Here is a 23,392-nt window from a genome sequence, read left to right as displayed (position 1 = left end):
AAAGTGCTGGTGCTTATAAGAATAGATTTGGGATTACAGGAGTCCATGTTTTAAGTGCAGTACAGCATACATCTTTTTACTTGTGCTCTGTAGTATTAGAGGCAAGGTGAAGTAATATATTGCAGTAAGCGAGTTGGTAATTCTTGTTCACTAAAAGCACTTGCTGTTTGCTTCATATGTCAGTGTTGAATCACTGTTAAGGTGCTGGTGAGTAAGGTAAGCTGCAGTGTCCAGACTTTCCATGTGAAAGGTGAATGCTGCAGCCTTTCCACTGCCTGCATCCACACTGTGGATCTTTGAGTAACTTCTGATTCAAAGTCTTGATTGTCTTGGAAGGAAGATTTAAATCCTGTTGTTAGAGGGAGGTACTAAACTGGAATGGTCATTCTACCAGCAGTTGCATGTTGAGATAGTTAAGGTATAGTTGATGGAAAGTTGTGAGGTTTTTGCATGTGCCACATCTTTTTCAAAGCTGTAGGTTTTGATGACTTACTGGAAGTGCATCTCCTGTGTTTGGGGCAATGAAGCACTTGATGCTCCAACAACTTCTTGATGGTGTTGAGACTATCAAAGCCTAGCCTGGAGGAGATTTCATCTTTACTGTGTTGATAAAGAAGTCTGGGGAAGTAACACCAATGAGCAAGCAAGAAGCTCTCTTCACTGGAGGATTCTAGCGTTTTTTTTAATAATGCTGCTCATGAAAGTACCTGCATTTCCCTAAATAAACCCTGGAAAGGCTATTTTATAGGTACTGGAAGACCTACAGAAGTGTAACAGAATTAATATTGGAAGTGTGTTTAGCTGAATATGAGGAGACTAGCCTAAAACCCGCACGTGGTGGAGCCTCAGTATAAGTTCTTGCTTTTAGTTCTGACATCTCCATGTGAACTTCTTGGTTAACTTCTCTAACTATTCTTCTAGGTTATCTACTGTTCATTTGGAGGAATATCCAAAGGGCTGCACTTCAATAACTTGATAGTTGGATTAGTTCTACTTACAAGAGGCAGGGAGGAAGAGAAAGCAAAATGTAAGTAATGTCTGTTACAACAATAACAACAGGACAGTGGATAATGAGTGTAAAATACACTATGTAAAGCAAACATAGATTGTGATATACTGAGTCCCTGTTTTTATATGTAACCAGGGCATATATTTGCCAATAAATGTAGTATTTTTAGACATTTTTAGCTGTGTATTTTGGAATTTGCTGCATTATTGTTTTCTGTACTCACCAAAATGAAATATTTGGTAAGTCATCATGAATATAAATGTTAAATGTTCTGTAGAAAAGCTGTTGATAACTGTATGTGGGCAGAGGAAGGAGGACGGCATTGATGTTTTTCAAAACAAAGGAAGGCATCTGCCTACTGACTTCTGTTGTTTTGTCTTCCTTGTTAATCTGACATGACAGTATTTATTTTCCTTTTGATTAGCAGACAGTGATAAAAGAAAAAGGAGATACACTTCTTGACCTAAACCTTATTGAGCTACAATGAAATTGAATCAACCTAAGATTTTAGTCCTTTGGTTGCTGGAGAGCCTTTGGTGTTCTCAGCCAGCTGTAAATTTGGTATTTGAAAACTGTTGCTTAAACGTATCTCTACTTCCTCAGACATTTTCAGCCTCTTTTCTAACGAATCTGGGAGTTATGTTGTCCGTGAAGAGATGGAGAAGATGCTGCATGTGGTTGATGGGAAAGTCCCAGAGTCGCTCAAGAAATGTTTCTCTGAGGTATTTCATACAGGTTTTAGCCTGTTGCATTTACACAAACATGAAAATTAGATTGGGGAGTTTGTTTTCCTCTGACATAGACATGTTCATGCATGTATGGAAACAAATTTACCTGATCTAAATTGGATAAAAGCTCACAGTTTTTCATGTTGTGATATTACATGTGATTTGTATTGATGTGACTAGCAGCTTAGTATGTAAATGTAGGCATTCTCCATGCTGCTTTACTTACTGGGCTGATTTGAAAGATGTCATTTTCCAAGGGTAATCATGTTATCAAGTAAATTTGAATACTAATATCACTAGTGGAAATTTATTCATTGGTGTGGATATTTTATTGCAAGTGGGGAAGAAATCTAGAACACAGATCTGAGAGGGAGAAGAAAATCTGCATCCTGGATTTAAAAATGCCTGTCAGCAGTGGGTGCTTAAAAAGAATATTTTTATAGTATTAGTTTTGTCTCGCTCTGCCTGCCAGGAGCTTTAACATTTATTTATGCTTTGGGTTGGTTGAGAGATGCAATCTTTATGAGTCTTGCTGAAGTCCTTCTCTAAAACAGGCTATTGTTACTTTTAAATATTCACAGATACTTCTTTGGCACTAGTGATTCTGCTGAATTGTCAGGGGTTTGTGCTTTGGTTGCTGCATTTCTTGTCGGAGAACTATTGAGCAGCAAAACCTAGTTGTCATTATACATTCCATTGAAAAATTGGTGGACTAGAAGCTTTATTTGTGGATATCAGATTACTTAATTACCTAAATTTTATTGTAGTGTGTTGAAGATAACCTTGGTTATGGGCATTGGCTGAGGCAGACTCATTTAATCTGTCAGTGGTATCATGTTGGCTTTGTAGGCAGTGATTATGTTCTTCATTCTTGGCTGGAATCATAAATCATATGTACATTACAGTCCAGTTTCTGGAGCTGACCCACTTCAATATTTCCTATTTATAATTTCCTATCAATATGGTGTGATGAATTGTACCCTAACAGTTAATTGCATGATGTCCAAGAAATCCAGAAATACTTTATGAAGACTTGCAGGAAGAGAGGCATCAGTCTGGCTTCGTACCGTTCTCCTGTTCAAGAAAATGCTGTATCTCGATTTCTCTTTTAAAATGAAAACAGTGTAATAACCCACTCAGCAGGATTTACTGGCTGGTTAATCATACTAGGTCAGTGCTGGAGAGTGAGAAAGTTTAATGTTCCTGCTGTGGGCCTTCCTGCCTGCCGTATGGTGGGTGAGTTTATGCTTTCAAGGATGAGGTTTGTAGGGACTTCTGTTCTTCGGAATTATTGCATGCACTCATCTAGAAATACTAGCTTTAAAATATAGTTGAGTTTTTCCTCACTCTTGTTTCTGAAATACAGGAAACTGATTCAGTGATTGCCATAGTTCCATCATGGCTCAGTTGTAAACGTTACTTGCTTCAAATGCTTTCTGCCCCCTGTCCAAAATTTTCCTGTCCCTCTCCTTCCTTGTCCTTCCTCTAATCAGCTGGACAGTGGAGAGTCTGAAATATGACACAGCTCTTGCTGTGTTTACAGAAGGCAATGCAAAAAGTAGAGGGGAAAGTAGAGTGGAACAGGTAGTAAGAAAATCATTTTCTCTCAGATCAAAACCATTAGAGAAATTTCAGACAAAAACGTGCTTTTTTCTTCTCTGCTAACTGCCCAGTGGAGGATTTTTTTGCTTAGCAAGTGATTCCTTAATGGGTTAAATCCTGCAAAGTCCACAATGTCGAGTTACCCTTTTCCTGTCTGACATTAATTCTCCTGCCGTTGTGCTGGCTCAAGTACTTATGTGATGCCTTGATGAACTGGATTGGGAAAATGACCTGGCTGAGAAGTAAGCCCTTTTCCTGTAGCTCCTGGTCCTGTAGGTTATTTCTCAGCTAGATCTGTTTTGCCACCTGACTGCACTAATGTGATTGCAGTCACATAAGAGAGGGGGTGAAGGATCAGAAATTGTGGTGGTAAGAGGAAGGTTAGGACCATGCTATCAGTCACTGGTGTGGGTACATACAGATTAAACTGGTGATGGAATAGCAGTGTAGCATCTTGACTTCCTTGAATTAAAACCTTGTGGAAGTCTGTGATAGTAGATGTGAGTGTTGGGATATTTCTGCATGTATTTGTTGGTGAAAAATGTAACGCTCTTTAGTCTAGGAAAAAGAGAAATAAAAAGAATGAGTACATGGAACCTGAAATAATCCACTACAATTGAGATATGAAGCAAATGCATTAGCAATGGTGGTGATTAACCATTTGAGAAACCTGGCAAAGGAAGTAGTGTATTTTCCATTTTCTGTAGTTGGCAGTTGCAGATAGACTGTGGCCAAATGCAAATTACTGAATTCTGTAGAGGTGTAATTCAGTGAAGTTCAATGGTCTGTGATATTAGGGAAGTTTAAATAATCAATGACTTGAAACCTGTTTCACTTTGCAGACCTCTGTTTATTTCCCATGGATATTAGGATCTCCATATGAGTTTATCTACTGATAATAGGTTTGCTTTTATTTCAGTTAGTTTTGTGGGTCTTGTAGAAATTAGTGTGTTGATCCCTATGGTTTCATGGCCACAGCTTGGAAACCACTCAACTAAATGGTTTAAACAGCCTCTCCAGCATTTAAACTCTGTGAGTCTTTAGTTTTTTGGGTTTTATGTATTTCTGAACAGGCAGTTCAGTAGGAGAGATTCACTTAGGAGATACTGTGAATGTCATGTTTACATGTATGCTTTAAAGTGGGGTTTGGGCAATAGAGGCAAAAAAATTTACATGCAACTGCAGTGGTTAATCATGCTGTTTGTTATTCAAAACTCAGATTTTTCTGTGCTAAGTGTTTGTATACTTGTACAGATAGAACAGAATGTTTTTGATTTTACAGCACCTGTTACTTGGCACAGAAGAGCTTTTATCTATCATAATAAATTTAAATTCATAAAAATAACCTCAGTTACTTTGAGTTATAAGCAACTGTTTTTCTTCTAATCCCTTTAACCTGGGATTTAGAGTAAATGACTTTCCAAAGGCCACACTGAGTAGGTGGTTGAAACGCAGAGAGTGCTGAGGAGTCTAATTTCCTTCTCAGTGCTGGATTGCAGAATGAAATGGAAAACCAGGCATGGCTCCAAAGAAAAAAATTATTTTAGTACTTATTTTTATAGGAAATTGTCCCAATTGCTGTTTACTGGCACTGAGAAAGCAGAGAAAAACAGCTCCTATTTTCTCATTTTTCTTACAGGGTGAAAAGGTAAACTATGAGAAGTTCAGGGTTTGGCTATTGCACAACAAAGATGCTTTCACGTTTTCCCGCTGGCTGCTGTCTGGAGGTGTGTATGTGACACTCACAGATGACAGTGACACCCCTACCTTCTATCAAACCCTGGCTGGAGTCACACACTGTAAGTAAACGAAGCTTGGTGGTATTATGTGTGGTTTTCAAAGCTGTTCCAGAGACAGAAACCGTTGCCTTGTGTATCTGTTCAGGAAATCTCACTACTCTGATGAGATACGTGTTCAGTGAGAGAAATTTCTTCTCCGTGTTAACTTGTTCTCTGATTTTTGTGCTGTAACCTGTAAAACATGGATGAGGACACTGTGAGTCACCGTTTTTAAGAATAACAATGCTGAGATAACAATACTGAGACTACAACACTTCTTATAGGAGAGAAAAAGAGGGGGGCAGAAATATCTTCTCTTTTGACAAAAACATTTATCTGAAGTGACTTGATATTAATACTGGGTTTACATTTGGTCTTTCAGATATAGTGAATCGTAAAACTATGGAGACAGTTCTGAAAATAATGCTCGTTTCAAAAACAAGTTTTACCTCTTAATTTGTGTTCTGCAGTAAAATAAGTAATATTCCTGTCATGTGATACAGCCAGGGAACTAAATTCTCTAAAGAGAAATGTCCTCAGCATTTGCATTTAGGAATAATCTCCAAAGAAAAGTGCTTCCTTATGTCTACACTGATATAAAAGAAGGAGCAGCTGTTTTTTAAATTAAATGTAAAACCAGAAGGCTGATAAATTGTACTTGATGTGCAAGTGTAATGTAAGCATACGTTACAGTAAAGCATCTGAGGGACTTTGGTATCCCTGGGAGAAGGGTGTTCGCTATAGAGATGTCAGGGATTTGAGCAATCTGGTTGTACTCATAGATTTTCTTTGTTGGTGTCAACGTGGCATTTAATCTCTTTAATGGGTGGCTTACTTGAATAAAGCAACATACAGGCTTTTCTCTTGGTTTTAAATGTGAGCATTAAAATTCTGTTCTGACCATCTGAAATGAAAATGCATAACAAAATTAGAAGTTTATAGACAGGTAATTTATTTGCGTTACATGAGACTGCAGTAGACATTGAGGTTACAGAAGACTCTGAGGTCTAATAGACAAAGTAGAGAAATAAGTATGCTAAAAAAATCCCAAACAAACCAACTCTTTGAATTTTCTAGAGTTCAGCCCTAGGAAATAAATCTCTCAAGCTGTATCAAATGGAGATGTGCCATGCTCCATCCTTGTTAAGTGTTCATTGCCCTAAGTGTTCAGAGAAAGCTTTACCCCAGGCCTCTGGATGTTATTTCAGAGCTTACTTTCATTTTTCCATGCTTTGAAATTAAAACTTTTTCCAAAGTTTTTACTTAACTTCTGTTGCTATACATTGTGTCAGACTCCTGAGAAATCCAGTGTTTTCTAGTAGCTGGTGGTGGTCTCTGTTTCTTTACTGACAGCTTTTATAAGCTGTTGGCAGAGTATGATGGTGGTAGAACTGAGTGAAAAAATAAGTTTTCAGTTGTTATGATTAAAAAGCTGAAATAAAATATTTGGGACAGTTTGAAGTGATTATTGAATCTTCAAGTGTTTGTCAGATCTGGGGACAAACTTTTCATTGTATTCCAGAAAACTATGTAGCTTCCATGTATTTTGAATGGGTAAAAAACATGTTTCAAACTGCATGCTGTCCACAGGCTCAGTATACTTAACCAGACTTGGAAAGATCATATGACAGGTTTGGACTTCTAGATAAAGTTAAATGTCACTGTATTTTTGATTTCCCAGTCAAGTGTTGCAATAATTGCAACAGAAGGTGGTTGTCTGTGTTAGGATGTCTGCAGCCTGGGATCTTTCAGATGATAGATATGGAAAACTGACAGGAATTTAGGATAATAGGAAGGTGAACTGTTGAGCTAACCTGCAGGTGACCTGACCAGCCTCCCCCAGGTCTGGACAAATACTTTCTTTAAAAGGTGTTGGATGATTTCCCTTGTGATTTCAGGCAGTATAGGAGTCCACACAACAGATGCATAAGTAAGGAAAGTATCAATGCTTGAGCACTTGGAAGGAATTGTGGTCTAACTGGGTCAATCTAAAGTAAAAAGTTGAGTACAGAAGTTTTGTTGACATGTGTACACAATGTAAAACAGGAAGAGCTGTTAAGACAGTTTCTTCTCTCTAAGTGAAGGTTGTTTGTAATACTTTTCCTAGGCTAACAGTTGCCTTTTGGGAAACAAAGTACCCGCAGTAATGCTTAGTGGATCTAGGCAAACACTTATCAGAATGCGGTGAGAGCGTGAAAGCTTTTACAATTTCTTCTCCTGTACAACGAAAAGTAATTCGTGAAACTCTGCAGTGCCATTGGGAATGTCTCACCTGGCTGCTGGGCTCCAGCTGGGATTGCAGCGCGCCCTCTCCTGGCTCCGGCTTCAGCCCCTCCTGCCAAGCCCTGCCTCCTCTCACAGCGGCGTGCTTCCATTCAACGTCTTGACTAACATGTCAGAGACATGAAAAATCGCAGCGATAAAAACACTGAAAGTTACTGACATTGGTTTAGAAACAGACAGAAAACATTTTATTGCGAAGCATCAGTGACTCCGTTTGAATTTGCTTAATGAGCCAAGCTACCAGGGAAACAAAGGAATTCTGATGTTTTGCTTGTAAATAACATTTATTTTGATATGCAGATGACTTTAATTATATTCCTCAACACGTAATTAGAAACGAAATTTTAAAGTTACAGGAAGTTGCACACATTTGCTGCTTTTAATCAAATTTTGTTCCATTCCATTTCCATCATAAATATGAATCACTTAATTTGAAAACTACCAAAATAATTTAAGTTTCTCTTAGACCTTTATTCCTAAAAATCAGTTTCAGGGATATGAGTGTCTCCGACCACGGAGTACCCACCAACTAGCAGGAATTTGGATTTTCTCACTTATTATTGTTATTAAACCCCATACTGAATAGCACTGTGGTGGAGCATGCAAATCAAAGATAAATCTTTTCAGGGACTGCTACTAATACAAAAAGGGTCTGTAGGGGAATATTCTCCCAGATCATTATCCATCCTAAATAATTACAAATTAAGCATCTCCAGTGCTCTAAGTCCAAATGCAGTAATTCAATAATACAACAATCCTCGGCTGCTGGAGGATGTCATTTTTCTGCCTGCTCTGACTGGTTTATTCCTGTAGGTATCAGAATGGAACAGACTCCATCCTACCTGCAAAGCACAGCTTTCTGTGGCTTGGCTTGGCAGAGAGATGTACAGGGACATGAGCTGTGGAAAGATCTCCTGCCCCACCCAGCGCAGACCCTGGGGGTCACTGGGGCATTTCTTTTGTGAGATACTGAGGCTTATTTGTTTTGTTGGGGGGGTTTATCCAGTAGGGGAAAGTTATTCCGGTACATCTCCTACATGTGTCTGTGGGCAGTTTATCTTCATTTGCCATCAGTGTTGTCCTTGGTTTCAGACAGTCTCTGCTCTTTCTCCTTTTTACTCTTCCCTATAAATGCAAGTGACTCTTATGTTTCTTCTTGACCTTTTTGTCAAAGTAAAATGAGCACAGTTTGAGTCTATTTCAGACCAGGTGCTCCATCCCCTTTCCATCTTGGACTCAGGTGACATGTAGCTGTCATACTCTAGGTGAGTCCTCATTGCTTGCCTTCACTTGGCTTGAGAGGTCTTTTCTGGTGCAACATAGGTGATGGTTGCCTTTTTTTATGACTGTTTCATTTTGGTGTGTCTCAGTGACATGTGATGGGCTTATATACTTAGGTTTTCAGTGCTTTTTCATGGGGAGAATACTTCCATTTATCAGAGGGGTTACTGGTTTCAACCTGAAAGACTGTAATTTGTACTTCTTTGTTACCCGGTTCTTGTGTCACTGAGTTCTTACTAAATAGCACCTTAATTCTCCTTTGAATTGAAGACGCTCTCTTCTGTCATCAGAAATATTAATCAAAATGCTCCTGCTTTTTCTGACAGCTCTTACGTACTGAGATGCAGTTAAGACAGTGTGTAATCAGTATAATAATTGTATTTTAGAACATGCAGTTATTGCTAATTTAGCATAATAAATGAGAGAAACCCTGGGTAACCAGGCAGCATGGGTGAAATGGAAGAGTGAGGTTTTGAAGCACTAGAAAGTTGAGCCTGAATGTTGTGGAAGTAACATCTTCTGTCAGAGATGGGTTTATAAACCTCTAGGGCTTCATGATAAGATGAAGATGTGAGCCTATAAAAGAAAAGGAAAGTGAAGTGATCACTTAACTTTGCTCACATTAAAAGGCTGGATGTAAAATACATGTTCTGTAGCTTGCCCACCTCAGCTGTGGTACCCAGGCTTGAAACACCATCTCTTCCTGATATGTGGAAGACCACTAGAAGAAAATGCTGAAGATTTCAGGTTTATGAAAGGTGCCTTTAAGAGCGTGTTTAACACCTGTTCTCTATGTGTTCCTGTATTAAGGCACTGATAATCCATATTCTGCTAGATGCATGTCTGGATAGTCATGTCTGACACACACAAGGATTTTGGCTGAAGTTATAATATTCCCCTCTCTAATGTGTGTCCGTATTTCAAATTAAAAAGGAAAAGGATGAAAGTATTACAACAGACCAGGCCAATAAGAAAAAGCTTCAGTCTCACTTAATCTGCCTCTTGCCACTTAGTTATCCTCTTAGTTATCCCAGGCTATTTTGTGTCTTGCAAAGCAGCTCTCTGTGCCCATGTCCTGGAGCCTTCCCTGTGTTAATCTCAAAGCAACAAGCAAGTGTGGTCAGTCAGAAAGAGTTTGGTGTTCAGTCATTCGGGGGCTCTGGCTCTGCTGCTGTGTGATGAAGAGTGCTCTCCACGACCAGGGACTGGGTTTTGTGTGGAGGATATCATGGTAAACAGTAAAGCAAACCCAGTTTCAGTTAAAATGCTGGGAGTATGGTATGCTTCTACTGCTGTGAACCAGAGAGGATTGTGCCAATAGGTGGGTAAAAATTAAAGTTTTCAAATATACTGAAATCTGTAGTTAATTCTGGTTGTATAAAGAATTATCATAAATAGTGCCTGAAATGAAAACAGGTTTTAATTTTTCCAGACAGAAGATTATTCATGGCTTGCTACCTGTGTAGTGTTTAAGAAGGGCATACATGTCATGGGAGTGGCATTGAAATGAAGGATGCTTTTTTCAGTCTTTAACACTGTCATGCGACCTGACTGTCCATCTCAGAGTGGCAGCTGGGTTTAAATTAACTCATTCTTAGTAGACTTACAGTTTCTCTGATGCATCTTTTTACTGAGAATGTTTACTTGTCCTTCCTTTAGAGTAGGAAGCTTGTGGTGTGCTTGACATTGTCATTGCTTGAGTTACACTTGTCTCATTTTAGAGAATTGAGCTAAGAGGCACTATTCATGATTTTACAGCTCTGAAAGTTTTTCTTATTTCTAATGGACGAGTGATGAGTGATATGTAAAATAGCCTATGGTAGTAATGTGGTAGTATATGGTTAAGTTCCACAGATGCATGATACCTCTGTGTGACTTGAAATAATCATATCATGTATTTAATTGGCAAAAATGAATGCTTACTTGCCTAGAAAGCCAGGCTGTTCTGATGGTTTGGACTACGTTGTATATATGTATGAGGTACACTTCTAAAAATAATCAGAGGTTATTTAAGATTTGGAATGCTGAATGAGAGCCCAGTTCACACTTCTGATGGGATTTGAACAGGAATTGGGAGAAAAAAATTGTACTTTGAAAAGGCAAAATCCTTTCTATAAAAGCTCTTTAGAACACACATTTTTTTCATACACATCAGTATGTTTGGATAATAAGTGCAGTCTGCTTTTATCTGTCTTCATTTAAAATTCACTAGCAAATATGATTATATGTATAAATCATAAATTGCAAGAGATTTCTTTTAGTTTACTTTTATGGAGGAGTAGATGGTGCACTACGTATCCCAAGACTGATTTACAAGATTATGTGCCAAAAATCACTCTGGAGAAATCAAATTCTGCAAGAGCTGGCTTTTCAGCTGCAGTTACACTTTCATGTGAGCTGTAATCCAGTAAATCCTTCTGTATTTTATGTAAGTGAAACTATTGCAGTGAGCTCCGATTCAGTTAGTTGTTACTATGAATGAAAAGTATTCTTTTGTCACATTTTTACTTGTATTCAACTTTACTTGTATCTCATCAGTACAAACAATGTTACTTACCTCTTTCTCAGTTTTACTTTCTATGACGTTCAGTTCTTAATGCAGAAAATCAATAGCCTGGACCTGCCTTGGCTGTCATATCAATGTAGTATTTATGCCAATACTTACCAGCTATTCTTTGTCTTTTAAATGATCATGTCATTTCAACCACTGCTGGCCAGAAATGCAGATAAGATGCTTTCTGATAACCTTTCATTTGTGAGATTAAAATAAGAAACCAATAAAGTTAGCACTGTAAAAACCATCTGCGAAGTACAATTTGAAAACTGGAGCACAAATAGCTTCTCCTGTAGATTTGGAGAATGTTTTATTTGGCCAAAGACCCTGGCTTACAGTTCTTAATTACTGAAAAGAAAGAACGCACCTGCCATTAAAGCTGGTTGCTGCAGATCTACTCTTCAGTAAAGACAGTGTGAACTTCTGTTTTTCTGGGTACTCTTTAGTGTTGCATTATTTCAGGAATGAAGTGCAAACTAGCACATTTGTTATTCTTCCCAGTCACAAAGGTAGCTTAAAAGGAAACTGATTTACATGGGTATGATCAAGAGATTTAGCATAATGCTTTTGTGTTTGCTAATGAGAGCAATGATGTGTATGTGCAATTCCTCTAAATGCCAGTACAAACTTGCCCTTTATGTGCAGTTGTTTAGGTAGTACAATAGTACAGTGATTCTCTTCATGTGCTTATGGTTCTGTCTCAGAAAGTGGCTTATACCTTTATTTGATTATTTCACTTTTTGTTTATTTCTGTTCTTGAAACTCCACAAATATACTTTTTCTTGGATTTCCTGTGGAATACGGGTACTCTAGTCCTTAATGTCATGCCTTGTGAGCTCTTTCTTATCAGTACTGTAGCACCCTGGTACCTGCAGAGGCAACAAGACTGAGGGAGAGTGCATTTTATTTGGTAGATTTGCTCCCATCTTTTGATACGTTGACCATTGTGGGGTAGGTGTGTTGTTACACCAAGACATCCCTGTATTTCTTGGAACATACCAGATGCAGTGCAGTTCCACATCACCTGGCTGCTCAGCTTAGGATTGTGAAGCTGCTTATATCTGTGGCAGTCCTAAGCACCTATGATATTTCTGTGTGCAGATCTTCAAAGAAATAACTACTCCATTTCTCTTCCTTGATTTCTAGTAGAATTGCCTGTAGCAATAGGACAAGGGGTGATAATTCTAACTAAAAGAAGGTAGATTCAGACTAGATGATGAGGGTGGTGCAACACTGGACCAGGTTGCCCAGAGGGGCAGTAGATGCCCCATCCCTGGACATGTTCAAGGTCAGGTTGGACAGAGTTTGGGAAACCTGATCTGATTGAAGATGTCCCTCTTCACTGCAGAGGGTTGGAACCAAATGATCTTTGAGGTCCCTTCACACCCAAATGACTTTATGATTACAACACAACCAAGAGCCAGATGGTAAGCCAGATAAAGGAATGGATCAATATAGGAAGGAGAGGGAGAAGAGAAGGGGGAAATCAGTTTAGTTTTATTTTTGGATCAGTTCTCTTATCTCACTTACTATATAGATGCACAATACCTGATAATGATGCAAGCGAGGATGCTGCGCCCGTGCCTGGGGTTAAGGGGGAAGGTAAACTTTTCAGCCTGAAGTTGTGTTAGCTTAATGTGACCCTGGAACTGCAGCTTTGGTGTGGATGTTCTGCATGCTACTGTATGGCCTGTCTAGTGATTGTACTGACTGTATAGAGGAAAAGGAGGGCATATTTATACTGATCTTGCTTTTGTAGTTAGCCTGCCCAAAAATATTTTACAGGAAGATGTAAATCCTGTACAATCTTCTAACAGCATGAAAACAGCAGAAAAGATTCAAATATGAATCTTTTGTTAAAATTTTCCCAATCTTTCTGCTGTTGAGAGCAAGATATTGTGTAAGTTCTGATGCATTATATGATGTGCCTGCTGGGTAGTTACTACTAGTTCATGCTTATTATAGGTTACCTAAGTTACTGTTCTGAGCAAATTACTACTACTTACAGTAGAAATAGGAAAAGAAATCAGTAAAGTTTCAATTTGGCATATAACTTCTTTGGATTCTCTTCTGTTCTTAAGCCTTACAGGATTATTATTGTTTCTGTTGACTAAACCGGGCCAAATAGCTCAAGTTAAACCTATTAGAAAGCTGGCGTGGATTTAGAGGCTCAGAACCATCTGGGAATGGGATCACACGTAGTGGTTCTTAATATAGACAGCTTTGTCATTACGTATCTATTTGAGAGCCAGTTAATTTGTACTGACCTAAAGCAGTGTTGTGACACACTTGCATATGTAAAAAGGTTAAAACTATTGTTAAGCAGAAACATAACATTTATCTATAGATATTTTTTATTTCCAAGGATAAAATACAAAGAGACCAAAATTTGTATAGAAGGTTTTGAAAGAAAGTGCAAGTTCTTCCTCTGGCTGTTTTTATTTTCTTTTGCCTAGCACCTTGCTTTGCTCATTGTTAGTTTGGGTGTTTGGCTTTTTTTCCTCCCTTCTTTAAATTAGCTTGTAAGTTCCTCCATTTAAAGTACCTTCTAGGCTTGTATTTCACTCCTCAATCTTGACTGGATTCCTAAGTGCATCTATAGTATAAAAATGAAGTGAAACAAATGTGGTTTGTATTTAGAAAAAAATAATGATGAGGTGCAGTGTTTAAAAGTCACATTAAAGTTTAGCATTGTTACTGTCTCAGAAGACTTAAAACTGTAACAGGAATTTTTCAAGAGCAGCCAAGTACTAATTTTTTGTATATATATATTTTAAAGTCTGGGATTTTCTTCATATGCTACTTTGCGTACTCTTAGAGGATTTAAATACTAGATACCATGGAAAATAAGGTATTGCACATATGATCTACCTGTTCAATTCACCAAGAAGAAATATGTGAAAATGAAGAGGCTGCTGTAGTCTTTAGCAGTGGGAAAAGTTAATTTCTGTATTTCTAAACACTTGTGATGGTGTGTTATTGATGGGAGCTCTGAAATGGTGAGGTGATTCTGTAGATAAAGAAGATAAAATTGGATCTTTATTTCTCTATTGCTCAGATTTTTAATTTTTATAAGCAGGAGTTGGGCTTTAAAAAAATGGACATTATTTCTTATAGTGACAAAATAATGCTGCATTTTTATTTGGTGCCGAATTCTAGTGTGGTCTTGATATCACCAACAGTTCCTTTTATTTTTGTTGCTTATACAGTGGAAGAATCTGACATCATCGATCTTGAAAAACGATACTGGCTGCTAAAAGCTCAATCAAGAACTGGACGTTTTGATTTAGAAACATTTGCCCCCTTAGTTTCCCCTCCTATTCATCCATCTCTGAGTGAAGGTATGGAACTTCAATCAAACCTGTGAGGGGCTCATGTTGCTGTGGTGTTCAGTACCTGATGGTCTACTGACATGTACATTTTGTGGCTTTAAAAGTGGGCCTGTTTAAACATGTATTTTAAGCTTAATTTAGAGAGATTTGTTCCACTGAGTTCTGAATGTTTAAGGAGGAGAAAAGATGCCTGAGTAATCTCTGTTTGTTGGGAAATCTGGAATGACAAAGGAAGCGATATGTGTTGCGTTCTTATTGATTGTCAGGAAATATGTCAAACTTTATGTATAATTTGCCCTCTGATTGCTTAAAATTTTTAATTCTGCTCCTTAATGACAAAATACACTATTGTCCCTGAATGAGGTGGAATAGAAGACCATTTTTAAACTGATAAATGTGAGTTTCATCTATTAAATGAGAATTCAGCATGCAAGTCAGAAGTTGTATCATGCAGTCAATGAAAGGGTCTTCCCAAACACTGGAAGTGAAGGAAGGTTTTGTTTAGAAGAATTGGTCAGGAGATTTGTGTGTTATGTAGCCATTAATAACCAAGGTGGTCTTTCAAGTTGAAGCCACTCTGGTATTGAGTGAAGGTTGCAGTTGTGTAATTGCCATTTACTGCACAACATAAGGACATTAAGTAACGTTCTACTTACGTGCTACTTCTTATCTGCAGTCCTAGAGTGACAATTTTTTACCAGCAAATGGGCAGCTTTACTGACAAGTGGCAACTCTAAGTAGAAAATGGGAAATTCATCTGCAGTGGATGCAAGCTGTTAAAACACCAGAACTTATGTTCAATTCAATAGGGATATTTCCCCACATCCTTTTGCTCGGAAGTATGTTTTATCTACTTAGTGATATAAATTTATGCAGCTGCTATGGGGAAACTCAGATGGTTTCTGGTCATTTAATATGTCTTCTGTGGATAGTGCAACTGAGTCATGTGCACGAAAAGAAAAAATTATTGGATGAAAAAGGTTCTATGTGCTGAATGAATAGAAAAGTCATTTGAAGGCTGGTAACTAAACTAACTCACTTCTGGCAAAATTTGCAACATTAGTCAGTGATTTTTGTCTTTATGGGCACTGTGAAAAGTCAAAGCATTTTGCATCTGAGTACCTTTACCATCTTGGTCCTTGCTTGTCCTGCCCATGCTGGTGTAGATGGATGCTCTATAAATCAGTCATTAGAAGGAAGGTGTGAAAGTAAGGCTACAGTTCAGAATTCTTGATGCAAGAGTGGTCTAATTCACCTTTAAAATGGTCTTAGTAGGGCTTAATTACCTTTTTAATGCTTAGAAAGAGTTACAATCATAAGTGCTTGTATTTCTCCTTGCAAATGTTAACCATTAACCCTCCATGTAAATGTTAAGTATGATTGTCAACTCTTCCAGCCACATGCTGTAACAGGAGATGCTTTTGTGGTTTGCAGGTTTATTTAATGCTTTTGATGAAAACCGAGACAATCACATAGATTTTAAAGAAATTTCCTGTGGGCTCTCAGCATGTTGCAGGGGACCCTTGGCAGAAAGACAGAAGTGTAAGTATGCGAAGTGTTAACTCTTAATTTTAGAGAAGCTTTTCAGTTTGAGCAATGAAGTTCAGTTGTTTCCACGTGTTTAGAAATTTTCCACTGCATAAGTATGTGGCAGGCTGCAGAAGTTAAAAAATTAAAGGAATTCTAAATATTAAGGCTTTGTTTTATAAAGCATGATTAAACCTGGTTCTGTGTATTTTATAGCTTACCCATAGCTTCATATAAATTACCAACCTGTTTGGGGGGAAAGGATTAAAATTCACAAGTTATTTTTCAGTGTTCTGCATTGTGATGCAGAAACGTGTATCTCAGTAAAGAAAGTACAAACACTTATTCATTATATATAACATAAAACGATTGTCCTATTTGATTGTTTTGTGGTGAATAGCATGTTCTGGCTTATTTACTGTCCAGTTTTAAGTTGGCTCTCTGCAAGGTTCTTGTTTTGAAATACCTTTGTTCCATACTTTTCCAAAGCCATCTTGCTGCAGCTTATAAGCTGTCATTCCTTGGAAATTTCTGGATGCACATATGTTCCCTTCTATGTCACATCAGAAAACACAGCACAGAATTGCAGGAATCTAGATTTCAGTTTATTAAACACAGCTGCTCCATTTCCTCACTAGCACACATGCATCCTGCCTCATCAAAACTGTCAGTACTAAATCAGGTTCTTGTGACTCTGCAGACTTACATTCTGCAAGGGGGGAAAAAGATAATGTTTGTTGAGTAGTTCTAACATAGAAAAGTAATTTCCTTTTTCTCAGTTTGCTTCAAGGTTTTTGACATTGACCGAGATGGTGTGTTGTCTCGCACTGAACTTAAAGAAATGGTGGTTGCACTTTTAGAGGTCTGGAAAGATAACCGTACTGATAAAATACCTGTAAGTTTTATTTGGGGGGTTTATTCATTTGCTTCTGTTTCTTTAAATACTTCAAAAGTAGGAATGGGAATGTTGTTTGAATATGGTTTCAGTGAAACACAGGCTTCCTTGACCTACCTACCTTAGCAGAGGAGTATTGATTAACTAGGTGTAACTTACCTTGCATAACTTTGCCCTGTCTTTTACCAAAGCAGAATGGTGGGACTACAATGTATTGTTTCATATAAAGAAGCCTTAGGTACAAAAGTACAACTGTCTGGAAGTGCTCAGTTGTGAATTACACAGAGGAATCATCAACATTTCTTAGTTATATTTTTATTCCGAACACATGCACCTCCAGGGTTTGCTGTGGAAATTTAACTCTGTTTTCTAATCCTTTTGTTTGTTAAGGAGTTGGACATGGATTTGTCTGAAATCGTAGAAGATATTTTGAATATGCATGATAACACAAAGGTAGGAATTTGCAGTTCTTTCCTTGCCATTTTTATACCCTGGTTTCTTCAGTTTATTTACAGGAAAGAAAGTAAAATCTTACTCTTTCTTTAAAGCAGAGATGTGTCAATAAAAGACTATCTCAAGAAATGTCACTTTTCCATTAAATTTTCCACATTGTTCTGTGAGAGAAAGAACATGTTTGAATTTTATAAACCATCTCTTATATATGAAACTAAAAATACATAACCAATGAAATGAATTTGAAGCATATGCATACTGTTTGCAAGGCTTTGCTGTGAAAAATTAGTACCGGTTTTAAATCTGACGCTTGACTTTTGTTCTGGAGAAACTGTTCTTTTGTTTCATATTATAAATGATCTTGTGAAAAAAGGGGGGCAGTGCATTAATGTATCTTATATTTTATGTTATGGAAGACACATTATCCTCCTGTGCTGGAACAGAGTAGTATTAATTCAATAATGTTATGCATTATCATTATCAAACTACTTTGTTTGCAATAATATTGTATACAACCGGTGAACTATATACTAGTGGTATTGTTTCAGAGCAGAGTATTCATGAAGCTGTGGAGGCATCTGTCATGACTGTCATGACACACAGCAGAAAGTCTTAGTAGTTTATATTGTGCTTTATAGTTAGCTCTGTGTAAATCTTTAATTATGTCCTTGCTTTTTTTGAGATGAGCACTATCATCTGCAAACAATGGAGGGGAAGTTGTTTCCTTTATTTTATCTTTTGCTTCACTAATTAGGAAGAGTGTCTGGAAGCTATAAATAATTCAATAAAAACCGTAAAGAATGTCTAGAAATATTTAATTACTTGTTTTAATAGTCGCCTTGCCTGCTTGTACTCCAACAAAGTGGTAGGCAAATGTTGTCATTCCTCTGTTACCAAAGCAGTAGAAATTGCAGCTTCACTGAGCTCTTTCTTTCATCCTCTGAAGTTTTTATTGTTTGCTTTTTTAAAAGGGTAGTTTATAAGCAAATGTGTTGCAGTCTTGTTAAAGAAGAAAAAGAGTTAAAGGAAGTCCCTAAGCCTTCAGTATATCTTTAATAGTTGCATCATGAATATAGTGCTTGAAAGAGCTGATGGTGCAGTAATTACATAAATTATTTAACCTCTTTTCATATGTTAGCTTTGACCTATATGAACTCTGGAGAAAATGGTCTGTAAGAAGAGGCAGAGTAACTGCCACTGCTGTAAAAATGGCTTTGAATGATAGTACAATATAAGAAATTCAGATCGATCCTATCACTGAACTGATGAAAATCAGAAGTTCCTCTGACATCGGTCAGTTTTATGCTACTGTAACTTTGCAAGTGGTTAAGAATTAATGTTGTAAGGTAAGATCATAAGGACTTGATAATCCAAAATAGTTTTTCCCAACCCACAGAGGAGATGGTGGGGTTCTGAATGGATGCAAGTACCTATATGTGCAGAGCTTGTTTGGACAATCAAAGTCCTAGATTGTCTTAATCTTGTCAGGGCAATCACTTTGTAGGACACAAAACCAGTCACATACTTCTGCTGCTGGTTTCATGGTTTGAGAAAACACGACTACTGCAGTTGAGTATGAATACTAGCTCTGAACAGTGGAGAGCAGGAGCAAAAGTTACATGCTGTGCATAGTTCATCCTCTGTACTCAAAGCTTTTTGATTCTCTCGGTTGCCTATGTTATGCTAAAACGGATTTTTCTTCTTTGATTGCATCGAATTTCATTAGCAGAGTGGTAGATGCTAATTTTTATCAAATTACTGGCTGTGTCATGCCTTGTATGACACATTTAATGAGCAATGTAATAGGAATAGGTTAATGGTTTGATGTTATTTCCTTCCCTTTTTTTTCTCCTCCCTTTAACGAAGCTTGAACACCTCACTCTGGAGGACTACCAGATATGGAGTGTGAAGAGTGCACTTGCCAATGAATTTTTAAATCTACTTTTTCAGGTATGTTTAGTCTCAATTTAAACTCGGAAATTATGGCAAATAACTCATGAGCTCTTTGCGTGGCCACAAAATGCAGCATCAGCATTTGTGTCACCATGCTTACAGTTTTGTCTCTTGCAGTAAGTCATGTGGCTTTGCAATTGTGCATTACCTTGACAGAATGATTCTCTATTTGATTATTCTTTTCAGTGGATGGAGATGCCTAATGTGTAATTTGTTAAAGTGAACATACACTACTGTTTATGAAATGAAATTTCAAGTATATCAGCAGTTACGTTTTCCATTAGAAAAAGGCTGTTCTTGACCAGTTCTTGCAAATCTTTGCTGAGAAAGGGACACAAGACATGAGAAAAGGTATTGCTGACTCTGCAACCACTTACCCTTTAAGTTTTCTGTTAAGGCCTTCTAAGAAACCATTCATTGCTTCCTTAATGAAGCAGTCCTTGAAAGCTGTGATATCATATCAGTATTGTGTTGCAGAAGCTGAGGATTAAGTGTGTACTGAGTTTGGTTTTAATTGAGCTTGAATTGGATTTGCATAATTTATTCATGTTTTAGCACTGGCTCACTTTGTGCAGAGTCTTTTCGTTCCCTGCAGTTTGTTCCTCACCCATTTTCTGTAGAGGTTGGTACTTTGAGTTTAAGTAATAATAATCCGAATGGAGCCTTGAAGATTTGCCCCAGTTTAGCGTTCACCTGCAGCCCATATGACAGTCTCAGCTCTTCCTGGGAAGACTGAGTGGAACCAGTGGGCTCTGTTCTCATCTTACCAGTGAAGCTTAAATGGTTACAGGGTCAGATTGTAGTGGAAAAATATTTCATCAGAGAGCAGCTGTGTGGCTTTTCAGATAAGTATGGTTGCACACTACTGATTCTCCTGGTTGTGGCCCCATGCTGCTTTATATACTGTATTTTGAACTATACCTTTCCAAGAACTTCGGGGCGACTGAATAAGAGTATTCTGAGGCTGTCAGCTACACCACAGCTGAAACGAGTAACATCAGAAAGTTCTGCAGATTCTTTCTGTCTCTAATGGCATCAGGTTTTGCTTCCATTCCAACCTTCTCAACAAGAGCTGTCTTTATTTTTGGACTATCTAGCATTAAGTATCCTAATATTCATGAACTAACAAATACCTGAGCAGTATTGAAACAGAAATAATGAACACTTAATGATAATTGTCATTAAAAGAAATACAATAAGAGTAGCATCTTTTGATAAACTTCATCATATGAGGCACCCCCATCTCATGCTGCAGGCTCCACAGCACACTTACACAGGGGACAGAGTCTGCTGTTGATTTGCCTGGGCATTTATTTGAGCTGTCATGAGCTTGTATATCTCATCTGCAGACAGAAAAGCTGAGTAGTGTGAGTGGAGCCCCGTGGAAAGCTTGTCAACAAATTGGTTTGTTTGCAGCAGGGTTAGTTTATAGGAAGAATCTGATACTGGCACAGTGTTCCATGAGTTTAAAACGAAACACTGGAACCAGCTGTGTTGTGTGTGCTGGAAAGTCTGTTGCTTCCCAGCAGCGAATGGCCTTTGTTGTATTCAGAATGTGAAATGGTCTCTCACACTGTAGTATAAATTTAAATAAGATATCTCACCAGTCATTAGAAATCTCCAGCTGAGACGCAAATTGATACCCTCCAAAGAGACATAAGGAAAAGACTATAAATCATGTTATGAGTAGCAACCAATTTGAGAAGTGTCTCGCAGAGGAGACAGCTGACCCTCCTCCCTGCGATGGGAAACAAAGGCTCCTGCAGAGTCTGCTCCTCTCTGCTCAGCGCTCACAGCCGCATGCCCTGTGGCAGGGAACTGCTGGGAGAGCCCAGCAGAGATGTACTCACTGCAGCAAGGCTGGGATGGTTGTACTAGGAAGAGAGGAGTAAGATATTACCCATGTGGGGCTGCTGTCTTGTACTTGGAATAAAATCCCACTTTCCATTTTGCCTTTTTTTAACCTTTAGCTTATCTTCTTCCAGCCACTTGCATTCCTCCAGTTCCTCATTCCTTTTCTCCAGTGCATAAAGGCACCTTAAATTTTTGTCTATCTGATCCATGTCAGTTCCTGTGATCTTTTGTAGCATGTGCTTCAGCCCTGAAAATCATGAAAATTCATTTTCTGTTCACCTTAATTCGTCTTGGGGCATTTGACATTCTTAACAGTGGGAACAGGTTGTGACTCTCCATAGCTCACAATATTTCTTTTTTAGTGATTTGATTCAAAAGAATTTTCAGAAAAGTCTCATTAAAGCTGTTCTTTTCTTTCATTTGCCCAATGCTTGTTTCATGCTGGTTTAGTTCTTAATAACAGTTACTTTCTTTTTCCAGGTGTGTCATATAGTTTTGGGGCTACGACCTGCCACTCCAGAGGAGGAAGGGCAGATTATTAGGTACATATTTTGCTCAGAATCTTAAATGGATTTCAGAATCACCTTTTAGTACTTTTCAAAGGACTGTAATTACCCTGTTTCAGCTAATACATCATGTTGGTCATTCTTTATGTGCAGGGGCTGGTTAGAAAGAGAAAGCAGGTACGGCCTTCAGCCAGGGCACAACTGGTTTCTTATTGCAATGCCATGGTGGCACCAGTGGAAAGAATATGTCAAATACGTAAGTATAATAATACTAGTGTACTGAATAAGTGATTTCTTTATACCTCTGAATGTGTGGATGGAAAAAACAACGTGGAGCGAATGACAGCTTAACCAATAATGCTTTAAATTCAGCATCTTCTGTCTCTTAGTGGCAAATAATTATTTTGCTGAATCACTGCCACGTGGTGCGATTTTCATTGTAATTTCATTGTCTTCTCTTTCTGTACTTCATCACTCCTGCATGTTAAAATATTTTTTGAATAAAAAACATACTCTCACAATAGTACTTCCCTTAAGTCTTTGGAGCCATTTGATAATAAAGCTGCCTGTATTGGTTCTGACTTTGCTTGGGCCACAGATACACACTGTGCATTTTCTGGACAAGTAGAGGAGAGAATTGGTATATTTGGTTTATAGGCAATGATGAAGAGTAGCCCAGTACCTGATGGTGATCACGGGGGTCCTACTAAAACCTTATGGGTACAGAGTGCTCTTTAATAGCCTCCAACTGAAACTTTCAAGTTAAAGCATCACTCTGATTTTGACAAAAGAAATCATATTTAATAAAATTAAATTTAGTAACACTTAATTGAGGTGGAGATAAATACTCTTTGCAGGTTACACAAAAATAAGCTGTTTCTCAGAAAAGTTTTGTGTAGTGATAAATAATCATCAAAGTATTTGAGTCGTCTTGTAAATACAAATAACTAAAAATATTCAGAAAACTGCAACATAATGCATTAAATAACAATGTAATTACAGTTGTTCTTTGTGCACAATGATTTGGACAAATGATGGCTTAAATGCCTAAAATAATAGGTAAGATCATCCTTGTCATAGTGTAAATGCTCAGATGTGCACGTGATTTCATACCATATCCTTTGCATAATAGCACGATGCCATTAGTCATCCTGTCAACCTCTCAGCAAAGCGAACTTGGAATTTCCATGAAACTCTATAAGTGATTACTGTAATTCCAACATATATTTTACCTTCTTTTGATACTTCTAGCTGTACTGCACAGTTTGTCATTTGACAGAATATTATCCTTAGTGATGTGATAAATAGGGGACGACATAAGACAGGAAGGATCCCTTTTTCCAGTGATGTTCATTACATGGATTTTCTTTCTTCCTCTCTAAGGCTCAGTGAGGCTCCCTTTTTCTTCTGTTTTCTCATTTATTGCCATTTTATGTTTGACTGCTGCTGTAAATTGATTTAGATTCTTTTTCATCTTGTCTGTACTGTCAAGTCACGCTTTTGGAGGGATGCAGATCTTTCTGTCCACCTTTATCTTGCCTAATGTTGAGCCAGATTGCCCTTGCAATGCTGTTTCTCCAAAGGAAACAAGGGAGCTTTGTTTCAAAACAAAGTTAGGGAAGACTAAATTGTTGCAG

At 37.8% G+C, this 23,392-nt stretch overlaps 1 protein-coding gene across 1 annotated transcript in view; it reads left to right on the top strand.

The window, feature by feature from the left end:
* USP32 (ubiquitin specific peptidase 32) overlaps positions 1–23,392 on the top strand; it is a gene marked incomplete at its 5' end in the record, with an annotated part of 50,441 nt that overhangs the window by 4,346 nt on the left and 22,703 nt on the right. Inside the window, 10 exons of the mRNA XM_010022223.1 lie at positions 922–1,027; positions 1,613–1,731; positions 4,979–5,138; positions 14,445–14,576; positions 16,002–16,109; positions 16,874–16,989; positions 17,380–17,442; positions 19,309–19,392; positions 21,730–21,791; positions 21,909–22,011. Of these exons, the coding sequence (XP_010020525.1) occupies positions 922–1,027; positions 1,613–1,731; positions 4,979–5,138; positions 14,445–14,576; positions 16,002–16,109; positions 16,874–16,989; positions 17,380–17,442; positions 19,309–19,392; positions 21,730–21,791; positions 21,909–22,011 (1,053 nt within the window). The remainder of the gene's footprint in view (positions 1–921; positions 1,028–1,612; positions 1,732–4,978; positions 5,139–14,444; positions 14,577–16,001; positions 16,110–16,873; positions 16,990–17,379; positions 17,443–19,308; positions 19,393–21,729; positions 21,792–21,908; positions 22,012–23,392) is intronic.

Source organism: Nestor notabilis, unplaced genomic scaffold, assembly GCF_000696875.1.
Source record: "Nestor notabilis isolate BGI_N333 unplaced genomic scaffold, ASM69687v1 scaffold6939, whole genome shotgun sequence".
Lineage (NCBI taxonomy): Eukaryota > Metazoa > Chordata > Aves > Psittaciformes > Psittacidae > Nestor > Nestor notabilis.
The sequence above is the reverse complement of the archived record's forward strand: the minus strand, read 5'-3'. Positions and strand labels throughout refer to the sequence as shown.